The sequence below is a fragment of the Lepidochelys kempii genome, chromosome 8, assembly GCF_965140285.1.
Source record: "Lepidochelys kempii isolate rLepKem1 chromosome 8, rLepKem1.hap1, whole genome shotgun sequence".
Classification (NCBI taxonomy): domain Eukaryota; kingdom Metazoa; phylum Chordata; order Testudines; family Cheloniidae; genus Lepidochelys; species Lepidochelys kempii.
In genome coordinates this window covers 7,299,588-7,326,229 of record NC_136387.1, presented here as the reverse complement: position 1 = coordinate 7,326,229, position 26,642 = coordinate 7,299,588, and the positions used below count along the sequence as shown (strand labels likewise).

Below are 26,642 nucleotides of genomic sequence, written 5' to 3'. Positions count from 1 at the left end.
AGCAGGATGTGAAACCAAAAAGCTTTCCAACCCAGCGGAGCGGAAGGCAAATCAAACTCTTCATGTCAAGCCCAGATGGGGCTGGAAGTAGCCAGACAGTGTTCAGCACCAGCACAAATTTGCCAGACTTCCTGCTAGCCCCAGAGTCACAAGGTCAGATTTGTACAGCTAAATTTTGCATAGGGCTGGTATGCAGGCATTAGCTAATGGGTTCTTTAAATCACAGCTTCTATTTCAAGTAGTAGCATGGGGCATCATAAAAAGAGAAATCTGCTCTGACCATAAAGAGGATCTCTTAAATCCACCCAGATTGAGAGGTGTTAGAAATCTGGGACAAAAGCGGGACACAAACTATTTGATAAGAGCAGTATCCCTTCACCTGGCTGAAGTTGCAGTGGCTTGTGCCCTACAGAGCACCTAAGAAACTGAGGAAAAGTGAGCTAACCCCGACGATCTCATGTTTTGTTGCTTCCCTGTGGTTTGGGGCATTTCTTGAGTAATGTCCACTGGATCCTGCACTATGATCAAGAGGAAAAGTGTGTCGGAAAACACAACGATTCCTGAGGATAAGGGGATATGAGAAAATCTGACCATACTTGCAGGAAATAGAGAAACGCCCCTGGCCATGGTTTGCAGTATTGCAGTAGCACTTGGCTGGCTACCACTAACAGTGCTATGTCTAGCTTTCACCTTTTATTAAAAACATAACCCCCCGACACACACACAGGTACCTGTTCCTCTGGATTTAACTTTATAAATATGTCACTGTTAACAACTCGAGCTGATTGGAAAAGACACCAAAATTTTCAGTGTTTTTCGGTGGACAGTTTTAGACGGCTCTATAAACTGGCCAACAAACCTCCACAAAGAACATCATTGAAAATTTGAACATTTCCAACCATCTCTGTTATTAAGTGCACAGCCACCGTGTGTGAGAGAGAGACAGGGAAGTGGATGAGCTAGAAGGAGCTGTGGATGTGGAGGAAAAGGGTGCTAAGAAATTTGATGCTATTCAAAAGGGAGAAAATGCTGGTTTCCTAGCTGAAGCCATTGTGATAACCTTCCTGGTTTTATGGCTTTTCAGCCACTATGGTGGGGATTTTCATGGTTTCCTTGCTTTCCACCTGGTTTAACTCTTTGAATAAGGAGTGGAAGCTCAGAGCACTACAGGTCACAGCCCTGCCAATGGGGATAGAGGAGGGGTTTGAAGGAAGACGAGGGGTCTCCAACATTTCCATTCTGCATTCCACTTTCTAAGGCCCACTTCCCATCTGACAACCTGATCCTTCTGCCTCTGCTTGGGTCCCAAAATGTACCATCCTGCAAGGCTCCATGGATCCTGTCAGCATGAGAACGGCTGCTCCTGGCAAACACAAATGCTGCTTGTTGTTTAAAAGTTGGCTTCCCCCATGTATTTGTACAGTCAAAGAGACTGTAAGTGGCAGGACCATATACAGCTCTCAGATGATGTAGCGGGGTGGTCACCCATTCCTGCCCAGAGGGGCTTAAAACAGCCCAGGAGAGGGCTGTGGCTGGGGGCAAGTAGCTCCCAGGCTGATTGGGGAAGTAGGCACCACTGGGGCCACGTCCCAAACAGACCACAGCTGGCCCTTATAAAAGGGCTGTGAGCCAGATGCTCAGACAGAATCTCCTCTAGCTGTGGAGGGAGATGGGCCTGGCTGCTGGGAAGCATACCAGGGTACCTGAGGTGAAGCAGGGCTGGGGAAGGCCAGAGGAGCTGGGAGACTCCAGGCTGGAAAAGCCCCAGGCTGCAGGCCTGGCAGACAGCCTAAGACAGGGTACTGGGGTTGCAACAGGGCAGCCCAAAGGTAGGCGGAGGCAGCAGGCCCAAACCCCCCTTACCTGTGATGAGTGGCTTGTACACTGCAGTCCGTCCCAGTGAACAGGGGCTAGGTGGTGACTGGCAGTAACCATATACTGAGGCGAGGTGGGAATAGGGGGTTGGGGGTACCCCTGGGACGGGAGACCCAGAGACTGTGGGAGTACTGCCAGGGGGCAGCTTCCAAGGGAAAGGGACACCGGGGTTCAGGGGGGATACAGGGGCTAGCGAGAGGTGAGACACTGGCTGACAGAGGGCGATCTGGAGGCTGGCAAGCTAATTCCCTGGATGACCAGCAGGAGGCGCCGCAGGGGTGAGTCTTGCATCACTACAGATGACTTCTCATCCTCTCTCTCTCTCTATGTCCCTGGACCGCCTGGGCTTGTGTTTATGCAGCCTGGTTACTCACTTAGGGCAAGAGGCTGCAATTCACGTGAGGGACCCAGACGGCATGGAAAGGGGAATTCGTATGAACAAAGTAACATCAACTTCATACCCCTGCTTCCCAAAGATAAAACAAAGATTCTGGCACCAGCTGGGTTGAGAGACTTTCCCAGCAGGTGAAATAGGTTCCCTGGCACTAGAGGATTAATGAAAAGCCATTTTTGTTCCTATACTGGCCTGGCTAGTGAATTAAGAGATCTTATTTGTTCCCTTTAAATGAGCGATATGGAGAATGTCTAGGCTTAGAGTCCACATAGAGGAAGACAATGCTGGAGTGAGATGCTGCCACAGCAGAGTCAGAATCGGAGCATCCCTGATTCCTGGCAGGCCCTTTGGAACCCAGGCTGCTGTGGGCAGAAAGAGGGTCAGCCTAAGACCTCTCCTTGGGGTAGATGCAGCATTGTGGCCCAGTGCCACAGGTACCTGTACCATAGTGCGTGTGGTGCCGCATCCATCTCAGAAAGGCTGGACAGGGCAAGAATGTGCCTAAACGTCTCCGAAACCCACGGCTGGTTTCTCCTCAGCGGCCACAATAGCTCTTCTGTGCTCGAGAGAGAATCCACTCAGTATGATCCTGTTCTCTAGCCACTGGGGCCTGGCCTGTCGGCTTCCCGACACCCCACCAGTGAGCTGCAAGGAATCTGTCCAGCCCAGCCATGTACAGCACTACGGCAGCTGTACCCCAGCGTGGTGGACACGCAGAACATCAAAGAGGCAGCTTCGGCCCAGACGGACACTGAAATTCAGAGCCACCTACTGCACCGGGGCACGGGAAGGAGGCTGGGATATCAAACAAGTGGAGTGAACGGCAGGATCTCCTCTGGAGACTCGCTGGCGCTCTGCCCCTTGGTCTGGGAGCACTGCAGGCTTCACTGTGAGGAGAAGAGGTTTGTCTGTGAGGAGACCCCTCCTCGTTTCAGTAGTTTGATCAATGGGGTGGAGTGTGGCAGTGAGGCTGGGGGAGGGAAAAGGTGCCTCTATAGTCCACGTTGTGCCGAGAGGTGGGACGGAGGGCGGGATAAATAAGCACCCAACAAGGTTCTCCACCAAGTCTGGTTGCCCCACAGCTGGTCTCACTGGTAGGGTGTGGGCTAGCATCAGCTCTGCCCCTTCTACAGAAAACTTTCTTCCATGTCGTGGTGCCCTGGGCTTGGCTCCTGGCAGCCCGACTTTGGTTCAGGTTCCTGTTCCCCTTCCTGCTGTAGGTCCAGGGGGCTGTCGCAGGATATTGTGGACGCTGTGTTCACTTCGTTCAGAGTAGAACTAAAGGGGGAGGAGAGAAAGGAGAGAAATAAATGTGCTGTCCGTAATCGCTGATGACCCAAGCAAGGACCCACTTGCTAGGGAAGACATGGCTGGCTCTCTTGTGGCACGAGGAGTTACTACCTATGCCCCACAGGGGCCCAGTGCCACCCTCCATCTTAGACAGGCTTCTACTGAGGCTCCAACTCCCACAGAGCGATTGACAAAATGGAACTTAAATTCGCCCCCCTTCACGCGCGCACAGTGCAGCCATCCACGCCCCACAGGCTGTGCACACCTGGAGTGCTAGCTGTTGGGTATACATAACAACGTGATGTCCAGCCTCTCTCCGGGCCTCCAGCCCAGCGCGGTGTGAGGACCATGGCCGTGCAGATAGAATAACTGGGCAGCTGTGAAGGGAAAAGCCAGGCTGGGGGTAGATTTAAGGATCCTGAGAGTGAAGGGAGCAGATCCTGGGGTTGCTTTACCTGTTCCGCCTCCCGCCACCCCCATCCCTACCCCTTTCTACCTGACCACACTCTCCTGCTTCCACTTTTGTTGTGTGAAGCATTTGTTGTTGAGCTCTCAGGATGGTCAGTGGTGACAGAGATCAGATTAGGGGGAAACATGAAGAGGCCTGTGTTTGCTACCTGGCCCGGCTGACAGAAGCCTCCTGAGGGGCGTCATCGATTCCGTCGGGCTTGGGATCAGGGAGGGGGATGATGTAATCGTTGTCCCCCCCATCCTGCTGCACAGCTGTATAGAGGACACTTCCGGTGCCGGAGCTGGGGGTGAGCCCAGCGCTGCTGACCCCTGGGATTCTGGGCCTTGTGCGCAGAACAGCAGGGTGGTCGCTCTTCAGGAATTCCTCCTCGACCTGTTGGTACCTCTGCTCCCGTAGGGCAGGTTACAAAAGAAATGAGGTGGGTGAGAGGGGGTGGCGCTAACCGAGGTCAAGCCGGCATCCCCAGGCACATAAAGAGAAACTACAGAGTCTGGGCCCCGTTCCCACTCTGCACTGCTATAGTGCCCTCCCTTGCAGGATTGCATGGTGCTTCCCAGCCGGGCGTTAATGAAGCCCTCAGGGCAACCCTGGGAGGGAGGAGGCCGATTTCCAAGCATCTGCCGAGCGGTTCAATTTTTGCGTGAGCCACATGAGATATCAGGGGTGATACTGCTGTTGCTCCATTGTGCTCTACGTCTGTGTGAGTGAGAGGAGAATCAGGCCTTCTGTGTCCAAAAATGGAGCCACACCCGCTGGTGGCTGGACAACTGGGGAAGCACGTGGAATTTAGTGACCCGAGAACACCGGGGAAGAGCCAGGAACAGAACTCTGATCTCCTGAGCCCCAATCCTGGGTTTCAACAACGAGACAATGCTCACACGTTACATTTGTCCCTCTCTTTTTATGTATCCAGGCCACTCTCAGTGTTACCAATAAACCCAGCCACGCTGGGAAATGTCACTTTACGAAAGGCTGCTGATTTTTAGCGTCGCTTGTAAATTTTTTCTCTAAATTGACCAGCAAATATATTTCAAGCCTTATGAATTAAACTGTTAACATTTCATTATCACCACTGACCCCAAAGGAGCCAGAAGTGCTTTACAAAAGCTCAGACAAACTATACACAAGGAGCACTTTGCCACCAAAGTGCAGCCCGCTCTGAGAAATGGCAAATGTTTAACTGCACACAGGAACACTACACAGCATTTAGGGCAGGAAGGGAAGCAGAATGCTGTGTCCAGCTGGAACTGCAAGAGGGATTTAGATCGCCAGAATGTAATTGCTTGAGTTGGGATATGCCCTGGAAAATGGGATTAACACCCCTTTCCCTCCCAAAAGTACCTGGGAATCTTATAGACCAGAATTTGTCAGAGCCTCAGTTCTCCAGCTCATCTGAAAGAGGTGTCACCAAGCATAGAATATGTTTGGCTGTAAAATGGGGCTCATTTCTTATACAGACTCTGTATATTTCATGGATAGGTTATGTCTAATTTAGACAAAGGAAGAAATGCTTGTGGTGTATCTAACTAAGGTGCTTACATGTTCTCCATTACCATAGCATCAGAACACCTCATAATCATTAATGTATTTATCCTCACAACACCCCTCTGAGATAGGGTGGTGGTGTTCTTCTCATTTTATAGACGCGGAACTGAGGCACAGAGAGACTCATTGCTCAAGATCATACAAGAAGCCGGCAGAGCAGGGACTTGAACCCATGTCTCCCAAGCCCTAGGCTAGTATCCTAACCACTAGACCCTCCTTTGTCTAGAGTAGAGTCTCCTTCCCACACTTCCATCATAGCATTCCTGGGACATACCTTCTTGTATCCATCTGCCAGGAGGTTCCCCATAAGTACCACCAGCTGAGAGAAGGAAGGTCTTATCTCAAACTTCTCTTCCCAACATTTCTGCATGATGTCATAGCTGGGGAGATGGGGGGGGGGGGGAGGACACCATAGAGAGTTAGATGGTGGAAGGGGTGATGGAGCAAAGATGCTTCTCCAGTTTGAGGAGATGTGGCCAGTGCAAACGTCCACGGTGAACACTTACATCTCGTTGGAAGCATGGGTGGGTTTAGACATTCGATAGCCACATTTGATGGCATTGTAGAACTGCTCATTCATGGGTAGTTCAGGGTATGGAGTCCCACCTAGGAGGAGAAAGAAGAGTTGGAAACCAGGCTAACGGGGAGGCTCCACCACACTCACACTGTCAGTGTTGTTATAAAATCAGCACTACCCTCCCTCCCTTCTGTTCACCATTCCTACCCCACCTTCATCATCAGACCTGTGCTGGTCAGTGTGTGATCGGACAAGGCTCTGCCACAGAAACCCCCTTGTGGCATGGATGGGATGGGACTCAGGGATTGGTATCTTTCTCCCAGGGTGGGACTGGAGGAAGATTCAGGGACAAGCACGGGGGGACCTGTGTGGTCCTGGGAGGTAGGCTGCATTCTGTTGAAGGAGAGTGATGTCAGGGCACTTACCCAGAGTGAATATCTCCCAGAGGAGGATCCCAAAAGACCACACATCACTCAGGGTTGTGTAGAGGTTGTTGAAGATGCTCTCAGGCGCCATCCATTTCAAAGGCAGGAAGGTCTGTGAGGATGAGAGAGAGCAGGAATGGGTTAGGCCCATGAGTCAGCCAATCCCCTGGAGACAGCTCACTTCTGCACCAATAAGCAGAGAAGTTGGACACCTTCTCCTTGACTCTTCATGGAGCCCACTTTACAAAGATTGAGGAGAGCCCCTTGGAGCGACTCTTGAGCACTTTGCATCAACCGTTTTCCTTAGGGCCTTGACTCCAATTTCCCAGAGCAGGGTTTTACACTGACCCATGTCAGATGAGCCAGGAGAACTGCAGTCCCCTTCACAGTTCCACTCAGTCCTGACACTTGCTGTGGCCCTGCTGAGGTCTCTCACCCCTCTCACACCATCACGGAGAGCTTCTGGCCTAGGGTGACCAGCTTGCAAGAGTGAAATATCAGGATACATTGGGCAAGGGGTGGGGCGGGGAGGGGGAAGAGAGCCACAGGTGCACAGCCCTGACCGGAGCCATGAGAGGGGGTGCACAGCCCTAGGAAGCTGCAAGAGGGGTGTACGGCCCCTACTGCAGCCCGCACCACAAGCCATGGGGCAAGGACTCATGGCCCCAGCTCCAGCCCCCAGCAGAAGCCATGGAGCCAGGGGCACAGGTTTCTCCTCCCTCCCAGTGCCCTTTCCCACAGCCCCACCACTACAACTAAACAATGCCCCACACAGACCCCCACAGCCCAGTGCCCTGACGCACAAAGATCTCCCACACTGCCAAGCACCCCCCAACAGGTTCCCATTGCCCAGCACCCCAAAACACACAAACCTCTCCCACTGCCCAGCGCCCCCCCTCCCCACACCTCCCAGACAGTCACTCCATGACACCCTGCCCCCTTCCCTGGCTGCACTCACCAGCTCTGCTGGGAGGTCTCTGGCTCCTAGGGTCAGAGCGGCTAGGGGGGTCTCCAGACTGTCCACATGCTGCGCCTGCCACAAGTGCGAGCTCCGTGGCTCCCATTGGCTGGAAAAAGCACCAATGGGAGCTGCCGGAGCCGCAGAGCAGGGCTTGCAGGTGCCAGCAGCATGCACAGAACCCCCTGCCCCCCAACCCCGACCCTAAGAGCCAGAGGGACCTGCCACGGGGCGAGGTAGGGAGTCCTGGTAGTGCTTACCTGGGGTGGTTCCCAGGAGGCATCTGGCAGGTCCCTCTGGCTCCTAGGGTCGGGTCGGGTGGGGGCGGAGGGCTCTCTGCCCATTGCCAGTGCCTGCAAGCCCCGCCCCCACAGCTCTGATTGGGCAGGAGGGAGCTGGTGCAGCACGGGGAGACCCCCTCCACCTCTGTGCCTAGGGGCCGCCCGCACTGCAGGCTCCTGCCAGCGGGCGGGCGCCGGGAGCTGCCCCAGGAAGTGTCGCCACGCCAGCCCCAGGACTTTGGTGGTGACAGTGACCGGTCCGTCCCCGATATCGGGACAAAGGGCGTCCTGACCGACGTGCGGTCGGGACGCGGGACAAATGGGTTAAAATCGGGACGTCTGGTCACCCTATTCCAGCCCTGCAAAGCCACCTCCCTTCCAGGGCTGAGTTCTCCTGCTGGGCCACTACATCAGCCTGGCAAAACGGACTGTTGCCTTTCTGAGACAGACCTGCAGCTGGTGCCAAAATGACCGCTCTGGGGACAGAAGGCCCCAGCAGTGCAAGCTTCCCTCAGGTCCGCTCTCCGGTGCGCCTCCGCTCTGACCAGGAGAAGATGCCTGCTCAGGTCAGGCACCAGCTCGGTTTCTACATCCCTTCTCATCTCAGCCAACAGGCCTGCTTGCTGCGATGGAGGCTTTTATGCCACGGATACCCGGCCTTCGACTGAGTCTACTGATCCCAGGCCATTGAAATGCGGTCACATGACGATTTTCCACCCATCCCAGTCTAAGCTGAGTGTCTGAAACCTGGCAAATGTGCATCACTATGAATTAGGGTGACCAGATGTCCTGATTTTTATAGGGACAATCCCGGTTTTTGGGTCTTTTTCTTTATAAGTTCCTATTACCCCCCACTCTGTCCAGATTTTTCACACTTCCTGTCTGGTCACCCTACTATGAATAGATCTGACAGAACAGGACCTGACTGGAGATTTCTAAGAAGCCGGGAAGAGAGGACCAAGATAGATATCCTAGTCCTCTTCTCTCCGTGTTTCCTGTCTTTGGCCCAATCCGGCCCTGCCTCTATCAGCTTGCGTGCGGCTTTGGCTGCGTGGCGCCCTATGCTGGATGCGGATTTCCTTGCGCAACTGGTATCAAAAATAATCCCCAGGAAGGATTGCAAAGGGGCCTGGTTTCATTTCCTATTTTATCAGGAACAGCAGCGGCAGCAAAGCTGGATTGGAAAGCCCCAGCCCTGCTGTGGAGGGGGAAAAGGAGGGGCCTTGCCCCCTGCCCATGAGCTGAGTGGGTGGCCAAAGCTCCTGTGTTACACTGGCTGCTTCTGGCTTCCAAGCAACGAGGGCAGCTCACCTACCCCTGTCGAGCTCTCCACTCCCAGCTTCGCCTGGCTGGCAGTGATTCAGCAAGAAGAGGAGAGTGGAACAGAAGAGCCCTGACACGATTCCAGTGTGGTCTGGTGGCTCAACCCCTGCACTTGCACTCAGGACCTAGGTTCTAGCCCCAGCTCTGCCACTCACTTGCTGAGTGACCTTGGGCAACTCCCTTCGCCTCTCTGTGCCTCAGTTTCCCCATCTGTAAAGTGAGGTAATGACACTGATCTCCTTCATAAAGCTCTTTGAGAGCTGCTGATGTGAAGAGCTAGGGATTATTCATCTTCCCCCAGCACTTGCTCGTCTATTGGAATTTAAAACAAAGAGAACATTCTGGAGAATGCTCATTGGAACCAGGGGCTCTTTCCGACCTGAAAGACCCGAATCTCCTTCCTTGAAAGCACTCGCATGGGAGCTTGCAGAAAAGCACTTCCTCTTTCTGTGCAGTCGAGTGGTTAGAGCAGGGGCCTGGGAGTCAGAAGGTCTGGATCCCATTCCCAGCTCTGCAAGAAATTCACAGTGACGCAGTTTAGCCTCTCAATCTGAAGGATGATTCAGAGCTACTAGTCGCACAGGGATAGGATGAGGGGTAGTCCTGTGCTCTAGGGTCCTTGAACAAAAGGGGCTGTATTTGTGGGCAGTCATTACTGCTGTTTTCTAAGTTCCTGCATAGGACCCTAGAAAGCATGATCATGTGGTTCCATTACAGGTAAAGCTGGGGTTAAAGTAAGAGGGGAAAGGGGGGGCAGAGGGAAATCTCTCCTTCCTCTCCCTGACTTGGGGGACCAGTGCTCCCACAGCTCCCACTCCTCTATGGCTGGCGGGGAGAGTTCCCCACCTATCTAGTCTAACCAAGGTGTAACACCACGAGGCAAAGCACTCTGGGAACTGGGATGCAAATGGCACTAATTACCCTGAGCACTTGTTGCCATTTCAGAGACAGGAGAATACTTAAGGAGCTGACTGAGGATATATCTGAGCCATTAGCAATTATCTTTGAAAAGCCATGGAAGACAGGAGACATTCCAGAAGACTGGAAAAGGGCAAATATAGTGTCCTTCTATAAAAAGGGGAATAAGGACAACCCAGGGAATTACAGACCAGTCAGCTTAACTTCTGTACCCGGAAAGATAATGGAGCAAATAATTAAGCAATTTGCAAACACCTAGAAGATAATAAGGTGATAAATAACAGTCAGCATAGATTTGTCAAGAACAAATCATGTCAAACCAATCAGATAGCTTTCTTTGACAGGGTAACAAGCCTTGTGGATGGGGGGAAGCAGTAGATGTGGTATAGCTTGACTTTAGTAAGGCTTTTGATACTGTCTCGCATGACCTTCTCAAAAACAAACTAGGGAAATGCAATCTAGATGGAGCTACTATAAGATGGGCAAATAACTGACTGGAAAATCATTCACAGAGAGCAGTTATCAGTGGTTCATAGTCATGCTGGAAGGACATAATGAGTGGGGTCCCGCAGGGATCGGTTCTGGGTCCGATTCTGTTCAATATCTTCATTGATGATTTAGATAATGGCATACAGAGTACACTTATAAAGTTTGCGGATGATACCGAGCTGGGAGGGGTTGCAAGTGCTTTGGAGGATAGGATTAAAATTCAAAATGATCTGGACAAACTGGAGAAATGGTCTGAAGTAAATAGGATGAAATTCAATAAGGACAAATGCAAAGTACTCCACTTAGGAAGGAACAATCAGTTGCACACACACAAAATGGGACATGACTACCTAGGTAGGAGTACTGTGGAAAGGGATCTGGGGGTCATAGTGGATCACAAGCTAAATATGAGTCAACAGTGTAACCTCATTCTGGGATGTATTAGCAGGAGTAAACAAGACACAAGAAGTAATTCTTCCATTCTACTCCATGCTGATTAGGCCTCAACTGGAGTATTGTGTTCAGTTCTGGGTGCCACGTTTCAGGAAAGATGTGGACAGACTGGAGAAAGTCCAGAGAACAGCAACAAAAATGATTAAAGGTCCGGGAAACATGACCTATGAGGGAAGATTGAAAAAATTGGGTTTGTTTAGTCTGGAGAAGACAAGACTGAGAGGGGACATGATAACAGTTTTCAAGTACATAAAAGATTGTTACAAGGAGGAGAGAGAAAAATTGTTCTTCTTAACCTCTGAGGATAGGACAAGAAGCAATGGGCTTAAATTGCAGCAAGGGCGGTTTAGGTTGGACATTAGGAAAAAATTCATAACTGTCAGGGTGGTTAAGCCCTGGAAAAAATTGCCTAGGGAGGTTGTGGAATCTCCATCATTGGGGATTTTTAAGAGCAGGTTAGACAAACACCTGTCAGGGATGGTCTAGATAATACTTAGTCCTGCCTTGAGTTCAGGGGACTGGACTAGATGACCACTCAAGGTCCCTTTCAGTTCTATGATTTTTTGATTTGTTGTCAGGATAATGGACTTTTTGGACTATTTGGGGAGTGGGGGAGGATCAAGGGAGTCAGGTGAGAATTCTGCCCTATCCTTGGGAAGAGAGATTTCCGCCCGGTAGAACAAGGCGTGTGTGAGCCTGCTGGAACCGGGCAGGAAGGGCTGGGTCCCTGACTCACGCTGCCTTTGGAGATGTAGTTGGAATCTCTCATGATATCTCTGGCCAGGCCAAAGTCACAGATCTTCACCAGCTTCCCCTCGCAGATGAGGACGTTCCTTGCTGCCAGGTCTCGGTGCACACACTGTAAGGGAGGAGACAGGGTATTGTTAGAAGGGGTGCTCAGGCCACAGAAACACCTGCATTCAGAGCAACAGAAGGCGCCACAGAGGTCGCCATGGTACCAGAGCAAACCCCCACAGAGAGCAGCGAAACGAGCATTGCAGATGGACAGTCGGAGTCTTGGAGCAGCAGGGTTAGGCCAGCCTGGCTTATGCCTTCACGTACCCCGGACAAAGCATGCTCACGGGGTTTGCTCAAGCATTGCACTGGCACCAGCAAAGAAGGCAGGCTCCTCCGGTATCAATCCATCACTGAAGCACGGACAGTTGATATGGCTGGCATCTCATTTAATGCAAGCTGCCTGGCCAGGCATGTGAAGGGGACTGGGAGACTGACCAGAAATGTCACTCTGAGCTTCTCTCTAGGGCCGTCCCCATTGCTGTCACACCCCAGCTAAATACTTTTCCTAACAAACAACAGAGCTTTGGTTACATTCACAATTGGCTGAAGCTCAGCCAGTCAAATTAGCCTTAGAGACCCTGGGAGCTCTGTCCTCATTGGCAGTTCGGCTTTAATACCCACTGTTTCCAGAAGCCCTAGCGCTGCACCAGTAAGCCTGGCTGCTGGACGGGTGTCTGGAGAGAGCTCTGCCCCAGGCTGGGTTGCTTGTTCATTGACACAACACTGGCCTCTGGTGAGGACGCTTAGGCTGGCTCTGAGGAAAGGGCACCAGACAGCACCAGAAGCACCCGGAGAGCGGTTCTAGGGGGCTGCAGGCTGGGGGTTTGGAAGGCAGTGCTTGGCCTGACTGGAGCCAGACCTACTTGAAAATGTAGTCTGGTCACACAGGCCCCATGACAGTGCCAGAAAGTCAAGGCGGTCAGTAGCTATTCAATGCAAAGGCCTGTTCTCTCCTGAGGGAGGCAACATCGTCAGAGAAGCAGAGTCGGCTCCTGGTGAAGCCTGACTGAAGGTTTGGCTGGTCAAGAGGGCTTTCACATCACACACCAAGAAGAAGCTTTGATTTCTTCCCTTTCAGAGTCGACTCCCACCAAACCCACCTGCCAACTCAGCACACGTACGTTTTTGGACGCGAGGAACTCCATCCCGTTGGCCACCTGGAAACTAAACCCAACCAGGTCTGTGTAGCTGAGGAGCGGGGACTCGTTTATCAGGGTCACGCGATCCGTCCTTTCGGGAGCTGGAGGGAGGAAAAGGGCAGAGCAGAGGGACGCACAACGGCTGTTACCAGGCTCCCACACGGATTAAAGCTGGGGCTCGCGTTGGAGGGAACAGAAGTTGGTCTGGGGTTTTTCAGGCCTCCGCAGAGCCTCAGTGTGGGAGAAACTATGCCAACACTGTTCTGGCTCAACAGACCCTGCGGGAATCAGCTCACATCCCAACCAGCTCCTAAAGCAAAGGAAACCAGTCACCCCGGCACAAACACCATCTCCCTCCCATCCAGGGACTCCCGTTACCTGAGGGGGAATAGCTGTCCAGCTCGTAGGGGGTGCCGTAGTTGGAGGACTCAATGTCAGCATACTTGATCTCTCCCTTCATATCAGACATGGGAACGTAGTCCAGGAAGTCATCCTTGCTCATATCCATGTAGCCCCCGTCGCTTTCGACAGAGAAGGAGGTGAGGCTGGAATGGGGAAGCAAAGAAACCATTCAGAACAGATAGTGTAAGAAAAGGTTGGAGTGGATTTCAGATTCAGAGAAGGGAGACTTAATTTCAGGGACTGTGGTTATGGAGGGCCAGAATTCCAAACATAGGCATGGACAATTGTACACGTATCATTGCTCAGGCCTGAGTTGTGGGTGCAAATTCCGATGCACGAAGCAGGGACTGGCACTTGCATGGCCACGTGTGAGCAAATGCCCCCTTTCCACACGCACCTTGGAAATTTGCTGCATATCTGAGGTGTGCACATATCCACACATGCCTAAGGGCAAAAATCGGAGTCTGAATTTCCTTCTCCCTCCACAGGAGAGGGGGCCACCCCAGCTGGGGCTATGGGGAGTGCTGGTACATTTGAAAGCCCTGGAAATGAATGACTCTGAAGACTGAACTGCCCTCTTCTCTTGGGAGAGGTGGCAGGAGCCACACTAAACTGAATTTTTAAAATCCTCATTCTTTAGTTAACCACTGGGTCACATCTCCTACAAGGCCTGAGCCCAGCCTCTCTAAGCACACTTGCAATCTGGTGCCTACATGTTTTCCCGTGTGAGTTTTTGCACAGGAGTCAACTCACATTGGTGCAGGTGAACGGGGTCCTTAGAGGGAGGCCTGTATGCAAAAGTGTGTGCAAATTTGCCTGCTTACTCTTGCGTGCTCGTGTGTAGGCGGGCAGCTGGGCTGGAGCAGAACCGCCTTTGCTATGAGTGCAGCACCAGTCTTTAAATGGTTAATGCTAACCAAACTCAAGTTTGGCTCTGTGCCTTTAAACTAGTCAACACAAGAGATGACTGCTTAGTTATAGTATTTAAGTAGAAGCCAAGCCAAGCCAAGCCAAGCCCTGCCCTGCCCTGCCCTGCCCGCCCCGAGTATTCTGGGCTAGTACTAAGAACCTCCTCTTCTGTTCCTCTCTCACTCAGCACTGCCCAGTTCAGACACAGGCAAGCCTTCTTAACTGGTGTGCTAGCTCCCTATTGGTCAGTGCCTCCTCATGGCCCTTCTAGGCCCCTGGAGGACTGCGTCTCATTGGTATCCTGGCCCTGAGCAGGTTTTCCTTAAGCAGAAGAGTCCAGATCTGGGCCAGGCTGTCAGGGACCCAAAGCCTCTAGCAGGCAGCAGAGAAGGCCTGACAGACCCCATCACAGTGTGCAAATGAGGTGATGGTGCATATCTAATTAGCTTTTTCATGTGCTGCTATGGTAACCCTGTACACAAAACCTGAGGTCTCCTTTTGGGCCTGACTACCTAAATGGTAACTATCCATTTTAGCAAAAAGAAAAGGAGTACTTGTGGCACCTTAGAGACTAACCAATTTATTTGAGCATGAGCATACCACGGTATGCATCCGATGAAGTGAGCTGTAGCTCACGAAAGCTCGTGCTCAAATAAATTGGTTAGTCTCTAAGGTGCCACAAGTCCTCCTTTTCTTTTTGCGAATACAGACTAACACGGCTGTTACTCTGAAACCTATCCATTTTAGGGTTGCTAAAGGCCCCACCCCTTCTCTGAGGCCCCGCCCCTGCTTGCTCCATCCCCCCTCTCTCCATCATTCGCTCTCCCCCACCCTCACTCACTTTCACCGGGCTGGGGCAGGGGGTTGGGGTGCGGGAGGGGGGTGATGGCTCCTGCTGGGGGTGTGGGCTCTGGGGTGGGACTGGGGATGATAGGTTTGGGGTGCAGGAGGGGGCTGGGGTGTTGTGGGGGTGTGGGCTCCAGCTGGGAGTGTGGACTCTGAGGTGGGGCTGGGGATGACGGGTTTGGGGTGCAGGAGGGGGCTGGGGTGTTGGGGGGGTGTGGGCTCCGGCTGGGGGTGTGGGCTCTGGGGTGGGGCTGTGGATAAGGGGTTTGGGATGCAGGAAGGGGCTGGGGTGTTGGGGGATGTGGGCTCCAGCTGGGGGGGTGGGCAGTGGGGTGGGGCCGTGGATGAGGGGTTTGACATGTAGAAGCAGGCTAGGGTGTTGTGGGGGTGCAGGCTCTGGCTGGAGGGGATGCTGGGGGTGCCAGGAATGAGGGGTTTGGGGTGCAGGAGGGGGCTGGGGTGTTGGGGTGTGTGGTCTTTGGCTGGGGGGGTGGGCAGTGGGGAGGGGCCAGGGATGAGGGTTTGGGGTGCAGGAGGGGGCTGGGAGAGGGTGCTGGGCTTTTGCCGGGGGTGTGCGAGCTCCAGGAAGGAGTTTGGGTGTAGGATGGGACTCTGGGCTGGGGCAGGAGGTTGGGGTGCAGGAGGGATGTGGGGTCCCAGCAGTGCTTACTATGGCTCCCAGAAAGCGGCCGCCAGGTCCCTGTAGCCCCTAGATGCATGGATGGCCAGGGAGGCTCTGCAGGCACTGCCCCCCACAGCTCCTATTGGTCACAGTTCTCAGCCAATGGGAGTTGTGGAGCGGGCACTTGGGGCGGGGGCAGCACATGGAACCTCCCAGGCCCTGCCCACCCAGCGCCTAGGGGCCGCAGAGACCTGGCGGCCGCTTCCGGGAGCCGTTCAGAGCTAGGGCAGGGAGCCTGCCTTAGCCCTGGGCCCCTGCTGCTCCGCCGACTGGGCTTTTAACAGCCTGGTCAGTGGTGCCGACCGGAGCCGCCAGGGTCTCTTTTCGACCGGGGGTTCCAGTCAAAAACCGGATGCCTGGCAATCCCAATCCATGTACACTGCACAAATGCAACTGGCATGCAGAAATCCAAAGTTTTGCACCTGCCAAAACTCCCCTGAAAAGCTGCGGTGTGCACAAAATTGTAGGTAGCATTTTCAAGGCCTTAATTTGAAGTCTGAGAGCCCAGATTAATGTTCTTTTGTTCAACATTTATTATTGCCTCATCTGACTTGAAATGGAAACTGCAAGAGCTTCCATCAATGTACTGAGCGCCTGTCTTGTTTCACTACTGCTTCTGTGCACTGGGACAAAACACTGCCTTGTAACGTCCATCTGCGATGCCTCTCAGTCAATCCGCACAGAGATTCCCACACCTCTTACGGCAGCGGGACAGTAACAGGACTATTTTCCGTTGTTTCAGCCGGGGAAGAAGAGCTGTCACAAAGCTGTGCTAAATCTGCCCACTTCGGCACTGAGCTCAACAGGACCTGTTTGGCAAATGCAGAGCTAAAAGCAGAAAATTCCAGGGTGGGACCCAGATCCGCAAAGGTATTTAGGTTCCTAACTTCCATTGAAATTAATGTACTGCAGATCTGGTCCATAGGTTAGCCTACCCTTAAGTCACCAGTCTTCCCTGGTGTGAACAAGAGAACAAAATCTGTAGGATTTAGGACAGGACCCTGCTGTGGCTGGCTGGGATGGCTGCATGCATAAAGGAAATAGAAGGCAGGGGCACCAGAATGGGGGGGGGCATGGCCCCCCCACTTTTAAAAGTGGGAGGAAATAACCCTCCCACTTTATCACGTTGTGGGAGGAAGGGCTAGAGAGAAGTGAGCAGGGGGTGAGTCTTGGGGGGAAGGGGCAGTGCAAAGGCGGGGCTTCGGGGGAAGTCAGAGTGCAAGGGCGGGGGCTCAGGGATAAGGGGCGGCGCGGGGGCAGGGCCTCGGGGGAAGGGGCAGGGACTCAGGGGGAAGGGGCGGCATGGGGGGCGGGGCCACTGTCTGAGCACCATTGGCCCCCCTACTTTTAGAGACCTTCTGCTGCTCCTGAGAAGGCTATTACTTTAAAGGCACCTGTACACCTTGTCCTCTTCGGAGGCATTCCCATACACCTCCATCTCTCGCCTTGCTTTCTCAGTGTAGTACTGGAGGAAGCTATGCTTGTTCCGGAGCAGGTAGTCCACGAGGTCTCCGTAGCGGCAACACTCCGTTATGATATAGATGGGGCCTGCAGGAGAGGAGAACGCTTGACTCAGGTGTGGGCTTGGGCCCTTTTCTTAGCGACCACAGCTGGGTGGGAAAGGCGGTTCCTGTCTTGTGAACATTTGCAAGGTAACGAAGAATTTCCCTGTCCCGAATTAGGACGAAAAGTTAAATCTTGCAAACTGTCATGAACTGGAAACCCCCTCGAAACGTTTGGTTCTGGGTCAACTGGAACATTTCATTTCAGTTTCGACCATTTTTTATTGACAAACAATTTTATTGACTACGCTTAGCTTAAATTTCAAAACAACAAGTCACTTTGAGACCGAAAACTGGTATCTTTCATTGTGAAAATGTCGACAATTTCTACACTTTTCAGCGTTTTTTTTTTTTTGGTTGAAAAATTTGTCTGAACCGACTTCTTCCTGAGAACAGGTTCAGTTTGACAAATCGGCATTTTCTAGTGAAATTCCCAACCGGCTTTACTGCCAACCCCTTCACAAAGAGGTGTCTGCACGTTCTCACAACCACTTGTAAGGGGATTCAGGAAGCCCCAGGGAGGAAGGCCCCTTGCTTTGCTGAGGGCTTGGGACACTCAGATGAGTGGAGAGCAGGCAGGACCACTGGCCTTCGAGTTTGGAGCACCGTCGGCTACCTGGGCTTTCCATGGGTCATGCTGCTGGAAGGAGATCGGATGGAGATCATTTTCTTATACCTGCTGCTGGAGGGGGATGGACACGCAGCAGGGAGGAGTGGAGTCTGGCAACTCGCGCAGAGTTTTCTCCCATTCAGGCAGCAGGCCCATGCGGACAGATGGGCTGGGCCGCCTAAACTCAGCCTGGTCACCATACTAAGGGTAGTGACCTCTAAGCAGGATGCTAATGTTTGGGTCAGTAGGGGGAGGGGACGGGTACCAGCTGTGATGAAGGGGGGTCATGTCCAGGGGAGGGACATGGGAGGGGACAGGTACCTCCTTTGGTGCAGGCTCCAAGCAAGTTGACAATGTTTAGGTGAGGTCCCAGGTGGCTCATGATCTTCAGCTCAGACATCAGGGCCTGTTTCTCGCTGGTCCTGGCGGTAGCTGTTAAACGGACCCATCAGTAAGATGAAATAAGAATGCTGAGGTGTGAGAGATGCGAGCATGACCCTGACACACGCACACCCACAAGGAACTGGTGTCACATACACAGCACTGGGTCATCAGAGGGAGGGGTGCTCTGAGCACGAGGCTGGGAGGCGGGAGCTCCTGAGCTCTTGTCCAGGCTATGATACTGATATAAGCAACTCCCTCTGCTTACCTAGACCTTTGCCTTTTGGAGAGAAGGCAAGAAAGACAGTGGTGCTTAGAAATAAATCGCTGTCCATGCTAGGCAGGGGCCACAGAACCCTGCTAGAATCACCTGTGAGTGAACAGACATGTAGCTAGCACAGTCCTGATCCCACCATGGGCAGGGCTGGGAGCGGTGAGACAATGACTGACCCAGCTGGTGTCTATGCAGAGGGAGGGAATGTCTCCCGGTGAGAGGGAACAAGCAAGGGAGAGAGAGGGAAGGAAGCAGTGGGGGAGAGCAATGGAAGAGGGGTAGAGTGACAGTGAACGAAGGGAAGAGATGGTGGGAAACTCACATTTGAGCATTTTCACAGCCACTCGCATCGTGGATTGCGAATGGCTCAGGCCATGGGCCGTTGCCTCCACAACTCGGCCAAAGGCTCCGGATCCGAGAGTGCGACCTGCAGCAAAACACCAGGGAGATGCAGATTTCAGCTGCAACAGCAACCCTCAGAGGGCCAGATGGGAGGGGCCCACAAGGCAGCTGCTCAGAAAGTGTGCATCCCTTACTGGAAAGACAGCAGCACTGCACACCCCCGGCGATTGCAGCAGGGAATGGCGGAAGCTGGGAGTTATTATGTCTGTGCCAGGGCTGATTTCTGCCTGGCTGGGAAGCGTGTTAATAAAGAGGAAAAGCCCGAGGCTCCTTTCCCAAACAGAACTGTAGCTATTCCAGATGTGGTCACCAGGGGTAGCACTGTTTGACAATTCCATCCCCGCAGAGGTTCATTCTCAGAGGTGCTTTATACTGTCTGGTTTCCTTCTGACAGTTCAGTGATCATTTTGACGGGGGCCTGGATCTATTAGCCCTGAAATTTCTAATGGGTCCTATTCCCACGCTCTCTGTTCCCCCATGCATGCTGGGACCAGGCCTACCAAAAGTTCCTGAGCCCAAGGAAAGTCCTGGTGTTTCTACCCCACCCATATGCCCTCCTGCTCTCCCAGCCCCCTAGGCAGTTGTGAAGGGCTTCGAGATCCCCAGGTAAAGGGCTGTAGGAGGACGGGGAACGCTCACATTGTTATTCCCACAATGGAGGCCGTTCTTCAATGCTGAATGTGGGTTCATGGATGGTCCCATATGTACTAGCGTGCTCCCACCCTCTGGGGGCTGCCTCCGGTGCTGGGAGCACAGCTAACATCACCCTGATGCTGCCCGAGCAGCAATGCCCCTGGTTCAGGCGGAGTGGAGAGAGAAGCATGGCCTAGAGGCAGGGCCACCGGACCTGACAGCCCTGTGGAATGTGCCTCACTAGCCCACCCCAAAGCAGGCAGTAGGCCACTGAATTCCCCTAAATGCCCTAAGGAGCACAGGCTCTGGGTGCGATCTGGATGTGCTCCCCATGTCCCATCTCTCCGTGCTAAGAGCATCGGCGCGTCGGTGACATGGACATCCCGTGAAAGCGCATCTGTGGCCCACCTTCTGCCCAGCTGGCCCTGGCTACAGGCCCACCCTCTGGCATTGGAGGCATGCTCTCCCTCTGTGGAGTCATGGATTTGTGCCCCGTTCTTTTACGTCCTTTTCACTGAGCATCCCCTGGTGATTCCTGCTGAGCACACGGTACCTAGCACTAGCTTGTCCCGGGAGAGCTCCCAGCTGCAGTCGTAGGGGAGTTGCATCGGATCCACGTAGATGTACTCATGTCCATCGGAGCTGACCGACTCAATCACCTTCCAACGGATTTCATAGCGAGGCTTCTGGAGAGGGGGAAGGGAGGGGAGAGGAGAGAGCTGAGAGTGGGGCTGTGCTGGGAGGTGTCCCCTGCAGACAGTGACCCTGCACCCTCTGCCTCCCACAGCCCCAGCAGGGAGACATCCCAGCGGTGCTGCCTCGCACAGTATGGCCAGAGGGAAGGTCCGCTGCTGCGCGTCACACCGGCGAGCTCAGGTGGCACGGATGCCGGCTTCCTCCGGGCCTTGGACGTGCTCAACCCCCTCTCTGCCTCAGGCCCCGCCCCCACCTGACCCTTCCCCCAAGCCTCCCCACCTCTTCCCGCCCCTGCCTCACCTCTTCCCACCCAGTTCCACCCCAGACCCCGCCCCATCCCACCTCTTCTCCCAAGCGCCCATCCCTGCCCCGCCTCTTTCTACTTAGTTCTGCCTCCTCCCCCAACCATCCCTGCTCCTCCCTCCTCCCCTGCAGCACCTCCTGCATGCCGCAGAACAGCTGATCGGGAGGCACTGGGAAGGAGGGGAAGGAGTTGATCGGCAGGGCCGCCGGCGGATGCGAGGTGCTGAGGGTGAGGGGGGCGCTGGCTGCTGGTGGGTGCTAAGCACTAAATTTTTTCCCTGGGTGATCAGCCCTGGAGCACCCATGAAGTTGGCACCTCCAGCTCTGCACCAAGGAGCTAGAAGAGGGGGATGTTCCCCAGCTGCCCATTGCAGCCCGGCCAAGCCCTCTCAGTGCATGCAGTCAAAGGGAGGAGACCTCCCCACCTCCCGAAGGGGGAGACGGTGCTCGCTCTGACCTTCAGCCACAGGACGATGAGGACCACCAGGAAGATGACGGCAAGCACCACCACCAAGGCCAGAATGACTGAGATGATGATCATCTTAAAGGGCAAAGCTACGACAAGAACCACATGGAAAACAATCAGATGCCTCCAGCCCCATGTGGCCTGGGGAGCTCAGGGCAGCCACTTGGGAGAAACTAGCCAAGAGGGCCTCATCCAAAATGCCCCACTCTGAGACCCTGCCCTGTCTTGTCCCATAAGTCCTGCTCTCCCTCCCTCTCCAAACCTCCCCGGATGACTTCAACCCCTGGCAGCCACTGCTGGGGCCTGGGGCACATCTTGGTGCTTTCGTGCCATCCCTTGGAAACTGACAGGAAGTGACCCTTAGCCAGGCCTCTGCGGTGTCCCCTGGCTGGCTGTACCCAGCCCTTACTCCCATGAGAAGTGTTCACTGATCCAGACCAGCCAGGGATGCCCAGAGAGGACCCTCTCCCTTCTCTGCTGGACTCAGGGTAACCCTGGACGATTATTCCCTGTCCCTAGAACTAATCCCCCCGAGGGGTGCTGGAAAGCGGCACAAACACACGGGGAGGGGGGCCACTCCATCGCGGTGCGGTGGGAAGGAATTAGTGGTGACGCTCCAGCCCCTTTGCTGCAGGAGAGCTCCCCACAGCCCAGAGGTTTTTGGAAGAGATTTGACCTCATGGCTGTGTACAGAGCCATGGGCTGTAGGAGGCAGTGGTCTGGCTCTTGGTGGGAGCTGGCCTGGCTGACCCTTTAGCCCAGAGTGTTGGTTCCTTTTTTAGTGGCCTAGCCTCAGCCCTCTCACACCCTATAAATGTGTGGCTGTGGCTCCCCCTAGTGCCTGCAGCCTGGATAACAAGTTGCTCACACGAATGCTGGTGAAATATACTGAGGGTGATGCCCGCTTGCTATCTGTTTGTGCAAACACCCTGCTCTCCCTTCGCACCGACGCTGTGGGGTCTGGCTCTGGCACATCCACCCGCTCCTGGTTTCTACACTGATGTTACTGCTCGGTGTCAGGACAGAGGACATTACAACTGGACTGTGCAAAGAAAGGGATGTGTAAATGTTACCCTTTGGACACAGACTCCAAAGCAGGAGGCAGTAGCTCTGCAGGAAGACGAGCCGGGAGAGGGAGGGGAGGAATGGGGCTATTTTATCCAGATAGGCAAAGCATGCACATACCAGGCACTGAAGTTGCCTCATTCAGGTGGCACAAATTGTTGGACACATCCAATGGGCACCAAGGGCTCCAGCTACGCTGCTCCATAAAGAGGCCTCTTCTGCTTGAACTAAAAGAGCAGGCTGCAGACACTAGTCCCCCAGCCTGGGCTAAGTTTCCACCCCACAGCAAACAGCGCAGAGACCTGCACACCTGGGACAAAGCGAGTGCCAGCCAACTCACCGTGTGAGACCAGGGTGATGTCCTGAAAGTTACTGCCCAGGAGGTTCTGCACAGAGCATCTGATGAGCAGGGGTTCGTCCACCCTGCGGAGCCGCAGTGTGCTGTTCACTCTGTAAACCTTCAGTGTCTCGTGGTACGTAGAGATGGTTTGCAGGTTGATCTCCTCTGAGTTGTTCCCCAGGACCCTGGTGGGCTGCTCCTTGGTGCCGCACCTTCCAGTTGAAAAAGCCACACATGGGAGACAATCCCGGCTGCATGATGCTGCAGGATGCTGTATTATAGCTGTTATAGCTCGGCTCTTTGTGACCCTGCCTGTGCCCTGCAAATGCTTGCGGATTACAGCTCTTCCTCCAGTGAGCTTCCCTGCCCCGCTGACTTCCCTGGCGCTGCATCTCTACTAACACAGAGCTCTTTGTTTGGTCTCATGCTCCATCACTGATGAGCTGGGGGGACTCAAGTGAGCCCCATCTCAGCTTCTGTTTTGAGGCACTTGTTCCAGCCCCTTTCCTCGTAAACAGTAAGTGACACAAACGAATGGCGAGGGCTGGAGGGAACAAGCCGCTGGGCTCCATTTCTCGCAGCACAACACGCGGATCTGCTTGTACCTGTGCAGCTCCGGGAATGGAGATTGAGAACAGTGCACTGCTGCGGCAGAGCCAGCAGGGGGAGCACCCACTGATTTTTGTGTGTCCCATGAGAAATAATATCTGGGCCTCACAGAGGATGTTAGAAAACAAAAATGGGAGATTCAAGACTGGTGAGGACAAGCTGTGCCAATCTGCAGCAATAGGCCAAAGGTCAGCCCCTAAGTGACCTGATTCACATGTGCTGTGACTGCTGCCTATCACATAAGCCAGCCTCCCGTCTGTCTGTCCATATTCACCTGTTGTCTCTTGTCTTAGACTGGAAGCTCTCTTGGGCAGGGACTGTATTTTTGTTCTGTGTCTGTACCCCTAGTGCACTGGGGTTCCCATCTGTGGCTGGCACTGCTAGGCACTATGGTAATACAAATAATAACTGAGGTGAACAACCAGAGCTCCGTCTCCTTTACCCCACTGGCAGAGATCTAAACCCCTTCAGGACTGAGATTATGGAGCACTAACTAGACACACAAGTGCATCAATTATACAGTAAAATTCAGTCCCAATTTTTCCCAACAGGAGACACGGTAAGCGAGGTGTGGGAGGTCTGGGCATGGGACGAAAAATGCCTAGAGATGCCCAGTTCCCGGTTTCTCACAGCAGGAAGTGCTACAGGGCATGGTCCAGGAGCTTTGGGTGAGAGGACACCCACAACTGTCAGTCCCATCCTCGCCCAGCAAGAGGTGCTTTACACACTTTTCCATGCCTGCACTGGGTCACCAGGCCCCCTCACCCTTTGATGTCGTTGCAGGTGAACCACCTGAGCTCCGGCTGGGGCATCCCTTCAGTGGAGCACGTGACGGTCTGCTCCCCACTGCTGGCATTGCTGTTCTCCTTCAGCGACAACACATTGGCGGGCACTGGGAAGGGAAAAGAGAGAGTCAGCCATTTGCTTTGCCGGCAGGAGGGGAGCAGGAAAGCCTCCCTTTTGGAGCCATGCAAGATCCCACCATGTGTTTGGAGAGAGACTGCCAGGGGGCAGGAACTCATCCATGCTAGAGAACATGAGTGAAGTAAGTAGTCACTCTGCAGAGGGCCAAGGAGGGGCCTGGGCTGGTGGCCATGTACACAGCTATGGTCCCTTCAGCAATAGCTGTACAATTTGAGGGCCCCCAGCCACTGGAATGGAGGATGAGCGTGTCCCCTCCCTTGAAGTCCATTGCTGGAGGCAGAGGGTGAGCCGAGGTGGTGCGGGCAGTAGGTTTCCCTCCCAGACTGCCCTGCTAGCTTGTGGGGGACTAGCAGGGAACACTTCTACACCTCAGATGGGCTGCGATTTAAGGGGCAAATTCAGACACAGTGTAAGTGGGGTCAGTGCCATTCTGCTGTGTCTGCTAGACCTGCACCCATTTCACGACGGGCCCCCGAGTCCCGCCGCGCTGGGAACGTGTTATGCCCAGGGAGGGTCGACAGGTTTCCAGCAACATGTTTTTTTTGAAAAAAGGCTTTTTGAGCAAAATGAAAAAATGTTTTGGTAACACACGTCGGGAGTTTTGAAAACTGGGAAATTTGACTGGAAATGGTTTCTGAAAACTACAGATCTTTTGTGGTTCTGGTTTTGTGGTTCTAGGGAAATAAAAAAAACACTGGAAATTAAAAAACAAATAAACAAACCCCAAACCAAAAAAAAACCTCCACAACTTTCTCCCACAAAATTTCCCGCAAAAAACAACTGGCATTTTCGGACTGTTTTTAGGCAGGAACATACACTTGCAGTACATAATGCCACCTGACGGACCAAATGTGAAGCATTCACCTGCCTTTGATTGTTTGTTGTATGCACATGGCAATAGTATTGCTTAGTTTCAGTAGGCAGTGGTGAATCAATCTGAGACATTTCGAGTGAGGGTGTTGTCTGCTTCCGCCTGTTGTTCTGACAAAAATGACCCAAAAAGGCTGCAGTCAAAGCAGCCGGGTCTTTATGTCCCGCTGTGAATTGTGGCGGGAGCTGCTAGGACCCTCTCTAACCCGCAGTGTCTCAAAGGTCGTTGGTGCCGCCTCCTCACCGTTAATTTGCAGGTAGAAGGACAGCTCCTGCGTGTCATCCTCATGGGATGCCCGGACGGTGTAGAATCCCCCTTCTTTCTGCTTCACCCGCACCAGGGTCAGAGTGGTTTGGTACCTGGAGGGAAAAGGATCCCAGAGCAGTGAAGATGGGAAGACACTCTCTGCTGCCCAACAGGCGTACTGGGGTGAGTCGCTCCCATCCAGCCGAACCCTGAGGCTGGCACAGAAACCGCACAGCAAACGGTTGAGTCAGGATCAATGTGGAGGACCCCCCACCACGTTCTGGCTGGGCACAGAGAATTCCCATCGCCCTGCTCCACTCAGGATGGGAACGGTTGTATCGCTGGGCCCTTGCCACACCAATCTCTGGGGGGAGGGCTGTGTCCCACCCACCGGGGCTGCCTCACCTGGTTTCCGACAGGTTCTTGCTGGTGATGGCGAATTCGCTGCTGTTCCCCACCCACAGAGTCTCATTGTCCTTCAGCCACAGGATGGTTGGCTGCGGATAGGCCTCGATCTGCACCTGGATGGTGCGACTCTTGTGCACCTCGGCCAACTCGATGTTGTTCAGACCAGTGTGGAACCTCACAAAGCCACGCTCTGCAGAGGGTTCAGAGAGGGGCAGGGTCAGCACCCCCATCCCAGGGCCTGCTCCCAGGAAAGGAGAAGGAGCAGGGAGGCTGGGGGGAGACAGAGAGAAGGGTGGGAGAGGGTAGGGTTGCCAACTTTCTACTTGCACAAAACCAAACACCCTTGTCCTGCCCTCCACCCCGCCCCTCCTCTGAGGCTCTGCCCATGCCCCACCCCTTCTCTGAGGCCCAGCCCCCCACTCACTCCGCGCCCCCCCTCCCCCCCCTCCCCCGTCGCTCGCTTTCCCCACCCTCACACACACGCTCATTTTCACTGTGCTGGCTCAGGGGGCTGGAGTGCAGGAGGGGGTGAGGGCTCCAGCTGGGGGTACGGGCTCTGGGGTGGGGCCAGGAATGAGGGGGTTGGGGTGCAGGAGGGGGCTCCGGGCTGGGGGGTGGAGCAGAGGGGGTCAGAGTATGGAAGGGAGCTCTGAGCTGAGGCAGGGCGTTGGAGTTGGGGGGGTGAGGGCTCTGTCTGGGGATGCAGACTCTGGGGTGGGGATGAGGGGTTTGGGGTGTAGGAGGGTGCTCCGGGCTGGGACCAAGGGGTTTGGAGGGTGGGATGGGGAATCAGGGCTGGGGCAGGGGGTTGGGGCATGGGGAGTTGTGAGGGCTCTGGCTGGGGGTGCGGGCTCTAGGGTGGGGCTAAGGATGAGGAGTTTGGGGTGCTCCAGGCTGGGACTGAGGGGTTTGGAGGGAGGGAGGTCGGAGGGAGGGGGGATCAGGGCTGGGGAGGAGGCTCAAGGGTGTAGGCTCAGGGCAGTGTTTACTTCAAGCAGCTCCCGGAAGCAGTGGCATGTCCTTCCTCCGGCTCCTATGCAGAGGTGTGGCCAGGCGGCTCTGTATGCTGCCCTGTCCACAGGCGCCACCCCCGCAGCTCCCATTGGCCGCGGTTCCCGGCCAATGGGAGCTGTGGG

At 54.1% G+C, this 26,642-nt stretch overlaps 1 protein-coding gene across 3 annotated transcripts in view; it reads right to left on the bottom strand.

Annotated features, from left to right (window-relative positions):
* Positions 1-3,389: 3,389 nt before the first annotated feature.
* The window catches only part of PDGFRB (platelet derived growth factor receptor beta), a 56,009-nt gene continuing 32,756 nt past the window's right edge, over positions 3,390-26,642 (bottom strand). For 2 of the 3 annotated variants that reach the window (XM_073355342.2, XM_078853980.1), the window contains exons 7-23: positions 25,504-25,696; positions 25,096-25,211; positions 23,823-23,949; positions 22,449-22,660; positions 21,035-21,132; positions 20,132-20,264; positions 18,866-18,970; positions 18,210-18,320; positions 17,111-17,264; positions 13,256-13,422; positions 12,860-12,978; positions 11,677-11,799; positions 6,519-6,630; positions 6,083-6,182; positions 5,851-5,956; positions 4,177-4,415; positions 3,390-3,547 (exon numbers count right to left, since the gene is read on the bottom strand). In XM_073355342.2, coding sequence (XP_073211443.1) covers positions 3,397-3,547; positions 4,177-4,415; positions 5,851-5,956; positions 6,083-6,182; positions 6,519-6,630; positions 11,677-11,799; positions 12,860-12,978; positions 13,256-13,422; positions 17,111-17,264; positions 18,210-18,320; positions 18,866-18,970; positions 20,132-20,264; positions 21,035-21,132; positions 22,449-22,660; positions 23,823-23,949; positions 25,096-25,211; positions 25,504-25,696 — 2,366 coding nt within the window. In that variant the 3' untranslated portion in view covers positions 3,390-3,396. Of the gene's footprint in view, positions 3,548-4,176; positions 4,416-5,850; positions 5,957-6,082; positions 6,183-6,518; positions 6,631-10,674; positions 11,105-11,676; positions 11,800-12,859; positions 12,979-13,255; positions 13,423-17,110; positions 17,265-18,209; positions 18,321-18,865; positions 18,971-20,131; positions 20,265-21,034; positions 21,133-22,448; positions 22,661-23,822; positions 23,950-25,095; positions 25,212-25,503; positions 25,697-26,642 lie in introns of those variants that run through there. The other variant, XM_073355344.2, reaches the window with a different exon arrangement.